This window comes from Pezoporus occidentalis, unplaced genomic scaffold (assembly GCF_034315485.1).
Source record: "Pezoporus occidentalis ecotype Australia unplaced genomic scaffold, CSIRO_AGI_Poc_V1 ctg563, whole genome shotgun sequence".
Lineage (NCBI taxonomy): Eukaryota > Metazoa > Chordata > Aves > Psittaciformes > Psittacidae > Pezoporus > Pezoporus occidentalis.
This window is the reverse complement of record NW_026915903.1, coordinates 40,727-46,726: the sequence shown is the minus strand read 5'-3', so window position 1 is coordinate 46,726 and position 6,000 is coordinate 40,727. Positions and strand designations below refer to the sequence as shown.

At 49.1% G+C, this 6,000-nt stretch overlaps 1 protein-coding gene across 8 annotated transcripts in view; it reads left to right on the top strand.

Annotated features, from left to right (window-relative positions):
• The first annotated feature begins 22 nt into the window (after positions 1 to 22).
• The window catches only part of LOC134173897 (S100P-binding protein-like), a 26,239-nt gene continuing 20,261 nt past the window's right edge, over positions 23 to 6,000 (top strand). For 2 of the 8 annotated variants that reach the window (XM_062638372.1, XM_062638373.1), the window contains exons 1-4: positions 709 to 990; positions 2,024 to 3,299; positions 3,502 to 3,599; positions 4,312 to 4,407. In XM_062638372.1, the coding sequence (XP_062494356.1) occupies positions 2,154 to 3,299; positions 3,502 to 3,599; positions 4,312 to 4,407 (1,340 nt within the window). In that variant the 5' untranslated portion in view covers positions 709 to 990; positions 2,024 to 2,153. The other 6 variants (XM_062638366.1, XM_062638365.1, XM_062638371.1 and 3 more) reach the window with 6 other exon arrangements.

The window sequence follows — 6,000 nt, the reverse complement described above, 5'->3', positions numbered from 1 at the left end:
CTGAGGCGCCGGTTGGGCGGTGCCGGGGCGGTGCCCGCGGGCCGAGGGGCGGTCCCGTAACGGGTGTGAGCGGAGCCGTGGCTGCAGAGGGCGGTGCAGGCGGGGGTGTCTCGGTATCGTTGTCTTTGGGTCTTGGTGTTCGTTGAAGGCACCCACAGAAACACCTGAAGGGGCTGCGGGGAGCCTGGAGAGGGGCTTTGGGCAAGGGATGTAGGGACAGGCCAAGGGGAATGGCTTGAACCTGCCCGAGGGGAGGCTGAGATGAGCTCTTAGGCAGAAGCTCTTCCCTGTGAGGGTGCTGAGGCGCTGGCACAGGGTGCCCAGAGAAGCTGTGGCTGCCCCATCCCTGGCAGTGTTCAAGGCCAGGTTGGACACAGGGGCTTGGAGCAAGCTGCTCTAGTGGAAGGGGTCCCTGCCCGTGGCAGGGGTTGGAGCTGGAGGAGCTTTAAGGTCCCTTCCAACCCAGTCTAATGTTCTATGATAAAACACAACTTTCCAAGGAGCCTTCCTTTGGCAGCCCTGGGAGAAGAGCACATCCATAGCAGTGGGGATGCGCTGGCTCCAGCACGATGTGACTGTGCAAGCACCAGTGCTGGAGTGAGGGGTGGGGTGAGAGGGGCAGCTTTGTCTTCCATCAGTTTCCGAGCTGTTAAAGTGTTACTGAGAGTTTAAAACCCCTCAAACAGCCCCTGAATTGCACCCATTGGGAATGGCAGGGGGCTCTGTCTGGGCTCGTGAATCACCGTTACCAGAGTTCTGCTTCTGAATCAGCTGATGTCGGCCTGGAAGTACAGCCCCCGCGTAGGCTGCGTTTAGGTGACTTGGGAAGGTCACAGCAGTAGAGAAACCAGTTCCCTGTCTGCAAGCGGAGTGTGTAAACATCCCCAGATGTACTTTTTGTTCCAGCTAAAAGGCTTAAAGCGTTTTGGTTCTTTTCAGGTCCTTATCAGTTTGGAGCTAGATCCTGCTGCACTCTGGGACCCGATCCAGGTTTCATTTACTTCTATTTGTCTTTTGAAGCACTTGGAGCTAAATTGCAGAACTCCAGACAAGCCCTGTGAGGGCTGTTCATGGCTCTGTGTGTTCTTGCGTAGGTTTTGTATGTGTGTAGCTGATTCCCTAGGTATTTTCTTCCTTCACTGTGGTGAAAGCATTACCCTGACAGTGCTGATTTTTATTGGTTGGGCAGAATGAGGAGGAAGCAGCAGAACTCCCTGGTGTTTATTCCCCCCCCCCCCCTTGTTTTGAAGGCAGTGGAAAGACAAGAGGGATTTTCCTTTAAATCCCTTGGTCAAAGAGGACAGGAAATAACCTTTTCTTAGCCCAGATTCTCCTGCTGGGTGAGAGTCAAATGCAGGGCATCCAAGGCAAAAGATTGATGTTAGTGTGAGTCCTCTCTAGGAGGAAAACAGGTTTTGTTTGTAAATGCTTCTAAACTATGGAATTTTACGGGCAGCTTCTTTATCTTCTCATCTCTCACTAGAAAACATGCTGTGTATGAGCGTGGTAGTGACTAAGAGCTGCTGAATGTCCTCAGAGCTCCCTGGCAGTTACTTTGCTTGCTCAGTTTTTCCTAACCCAAAAAAAGACTTTCTTTGTTTGGTATCACTGGGGGGGTGGTGGGGTTGAGGCCCTGGGAGCATCTCTGAAGCTGTGTTTAACACCTCAAGGATGCTCTGCACTTTAAATGTGAGGTCGTAAAGAAGGTACCCTGTGAATGCTGGTATTGGAGTGACTGATTTACAGCAGCTCCGGAGGAGATGGCAGGGACTGTGTTAGTGATGAGGGCTTGTGTTAGTCCTGCTTGAGAAAGCCAAACGGCCTTGTGTGTGAGAACACCTAGGGAATGAGGGACTGGTTGTTATTGTGTGGTGTTAAGACCTAAAATGGTCTGGAGCAGAGGTACTGGAAGTTGTGAGTTAACATTGTGCCTCAGCTGGTGGCTTTGCTTCCCCCTTCACATCACTGCTGCTTTGGAAAACACTTGAGGTTCTTTTCTTTAAGATGTTGGTTTTCCTGGCAGGTTGGAGCTGACTCCTGCTGATTTCTGAAGGCTGATCAAAGGACACCAGCATCACGTGAACCTGAGAATGAGCTTCTAGAGCTGTAAGCAGAAGGCACAGGGTCACTGAGACACAGGAACTAGCAGCAACATGGACGACCATTCCCCTCACTCCTCTGGCGTTTGTCTTTATCATGAATTTAAGCCCACTGGTGACAGTACAGTTCCCAGAGCCAAAAGGCTGTTGGGTTCCTCAGAGCAGGTTCAGGCCCTGCAGTCAGCAAAGAAAACCTGTGTGCTGGGTCATGACTGTAGCACTCCAGACCCAGCAAGGGAACCGCTGCTCTGTTCCCCAGGCTCTGCCTGCTTTCAGGGATCCCCTTGTTTTCTGGATAATGCTGGCCACAACAACCCTGTTGCCAGTTCTTCTGCATCGAATTATGATGATGTGGCCATTTCTTTAGACACCAGCAGATGTTTTGGTGGTAGTGAGCCAGATGATGCCTTGTTGGAGCTGTCAGACAGTGAAGAAGGGAATTCTCCTTTCAATTTCACTGAGGAAGAGATCCAGGAAATCTTGGCAGATGATTGTGTGGATTCTGAGCAGTACCTAACTAGAAAGACAGCGCTGAGCCAAAGTGTGGATGCAGAGAGTGAAAAGGATGAGAGCAGCAGGGGCAGTGGGGCATCAGCCATGAGGGAAGGTGTGATCACAGAGAACCCAAATGAACCTCTGTCCAGAGAGTCTTCTTCAGTCAGTTCTAAAGGTTATCCCAGCCTTCTGACTGAAAGTGCTGGTTTGGATGAGAACCTCCAGCAGTCAACCCAAGTAACTCACATACTCTTTGACCTTGACATCCAGGAGCTTCTGAATCTTAGCCCAATCGATGCTGGTGATGTGGATGAGCTTCTGGAGGACAGCTGTTTGGAGGAAGCTGAAAAAGAAGCTTTAGAAGCAGTCAGCAATGATAAAACTGCTCATAGCTGTGATCTTGAAGCCTCCTTGGAGGAGCTGATGTCCAATGGCTGGCAAAGCTTGAGGAAGACTCCTTCTACCAGCAGCCACGTGCCTGACTTCTGTGGTGGTGGCGAGGGAAGATGCATGCCCTCTGCCAACCACAGTCCAGCTGAGGATGGTTCAGTGCCTCTGATGCTGATGTGTTCCACACCATCTTCTGGGTCTGAGAGCCAAGGACTTCCCAAAGCAACCAAGAGCTGTTTCTCAAGGAAACTGAGCTTTCCAGAGGGTGATGAGGAGGATTCCACAGAAGCTGAGCAGCCATCAAACAGCATGAAAGTAAACACACATCTTAATTCTCGTAGCTAAAAGGTTTTCAGTCCCATTTCACTTTGATATTTGCAGTGGTGTCCATGTGCACACAAATGTGCTTTTTTACACACGAAAGGTTTTCCAAGTGGGATTTTATAACTGTATAATCGAGACTTACATGAAATGATTTTTTAATTGGGTGTTAATCCCCTTTTTCTTACCTTTCTAGTCAGGCAGTACAGCTGGAGGCCAGATTGAGCAGGAAGAGGCAACCAGTGGGAAGGAGCCTGGCAAAGTTATTCCTGTGCCACAGGAGGAGGAAGAAAGGTAATTTCTTAAGAGCCTGCAAAATGTCCCTGTGGTTTTCTAAACCAGTTTGGTTGGTTGTGTGCTGCTGGTTTTGTGTTTCCTTTTCCTTATTCCTTCAGATGGACTGAAATGGGGGAGAGGGGGAATACTTACTATTTTCCTCTGTAAGATGCTATGAGAGGGGGAAGAAGATAGGGCTGGTCCAAGTGAGAAAGAAGGTTGGTAACTGGGTCCTGGGCAGTGATGTGCAGGGTGGAAGAGGAGCTGTTTGGGCTGGCTCCTTGGCTGCTCTCCTGCAGTGGTTTCCTGCAGGTGGCAGCAGTAGAGCAGCTCCGGGCACTGCACAGGGGTGGTTTCTTCTGCTCTCGGGTGCTTCTGGGCCTGGCCTTGTCACTTCGGTTCTTCCCTGTGGTTGCTGTCCTCAGACGTTCTGTGTTGCTGTTCCCAGTGTGGCCTGAAGTAACGTGAAGAATCTGCTGCTTCTGGGGACTCGCTGCAGGTTCCTGCTTTGTTGGTCAGGCAGCAATGTGCTGGGGCACTCAGCTGCCACTCCTGCCTTGCTCTCAGTGTTTTATCTTTGCAGCTTTACTCAAATAAATACTTTCCCTTTTTTGCAATCACAGAACAGAGCTATCAGAATTCTTGTCTACAGTAGCTCTGCAGGGTGCTGTCTTCTGTAACCTAATTTGATAAATTTTCTATACCCCCCCCCCCCCTTTTATTTTTAAAGCCTGAAACAATGGGCATGCATTTTGGAAGCAGAGTTTGAGCCTTTCTATCCAGAGTGTGCACATCCCTATGAAGAAAGCTGCAGCTCCTGCAACAGGTAACCCCCAGATGGCATGGGTAAGGCTGTGCTGGTGATGGAGGGTAGACACCCTGGCTTGCTGAACTTGGAGGCTTTGACATTTCGAATGTACTTGTTTTTCAAAGGGAAATAAAAGACTGCTGCACTTCCAGCTCCTGTTCAGCCATCAGTCTTGTTCTAGGACTGATTCAGATGAGTTTCATAGTTAGGGATAGCTAGGAAACATCACCCAAAGGGCTTGCTGCAGTAAATCAGGGATACTCCCAAAACAGGCCTGTGTTACTTGGAAGAGCAGAGCTGAGCTCTGGCTGGTTGTGTTGGGAGGTAACTTGTTCTTGTCAGTTCACAACTATGAACCCAACCTCAGGGAATCTTTAGCTGAAGCACAGAGATTTGGATTTACTGGTGAAACCTTCAACATTGCTTGTCCCAACAGTCTCATGCAAGAGCCATCAAATGCAGAGGGTGAAAGGAAGGTGTTTGTAAAGAGCAGGTAAGAGCTGATGGGTAGAACTGGGATGTTCTGGTAGCTTCCAAAGCTGGCCTCCCACTATGGCTATTCTGAGTGTTCATGGGTGCAATAACTGTCATTTCTTGAGGTAGAAGGAGCTGACAGTTTTGTGACTGGGTGCACGGAGCCTGCACTTATCTGGGCAGCACGAGCAGCTGCATAGCCACAGGGCTGCTTTCCAGACTATGAATACAGCATAAGTAATGCAGAGGGGACTGTGCAAGGAGAGCTCAAATGGCCTGTTTTCTCTTTCTTTCAAATTAAAAATGCAAGACTTATGTTATGAGTCACAGAAAATCAAGCTCCAAATGAAGGAGGCTGCAGAGTGGAGCAGGGATCTGCTTTGCTGGGGAAGAAGGTTGTATGTGATGCACACAATTTGATTTTCTTATTAGTGCAAACCTCTCATTCCAAATAGCTGTAGGCTTGGAATTCAGCCCAACAGACAGCATAGGCTTTCCCAGTTGCCACTGGAACACCTCCTCAGTGGGCTGACTGTGACCCTGTATGGCACTTCTGGGCACCTGGATCCGCAGCAGTGTCTTGCGTGGGAGATGAAGAGGCAAAATGATCCCAAGGAACTTCTAAAGGAAAATGAGCAAAGGAATTCCCTTTGGGAAGCAGTAACTAATACATTGCTACGAATCTTTAGCTCTGTTTTGTGTTGCAAATCTCCTGGCCTTTGTCTTATGGTAGTGCTTGACCTTGCTGTCCCCTCTTCCATGTAATCTCTTCCTGTAGCCTGTCTCTTGCTTCTTGCTTATATGTTGTCTGGGTGAATTACAGGCTGGCTACAACAGAGGTTTTGTCTTTCCACTTACCTGCATGGCACCTTTCTCTATAAATGCAGCTTGCTTACATGTGTTGGGTGATTGTGTGCTAAAAGCTGCAGGCACATGGACAGTGTTTGAACATCAACTAGTGGGAAGAAATCCTTTTGTACTGAGAGTAAACTTCTCACGTCCAGTGAGTTGGGAGATAACCTGTGGTTCTGGCTGGGCTTCCTCTCTAGTTTTAGATGAGACTTAATCTAATAGATTTATTTGCAGCTTCCCATAGGAATCTAAATGCTGCTGAGGCTGCGTTGGAGCAGCCGGAAA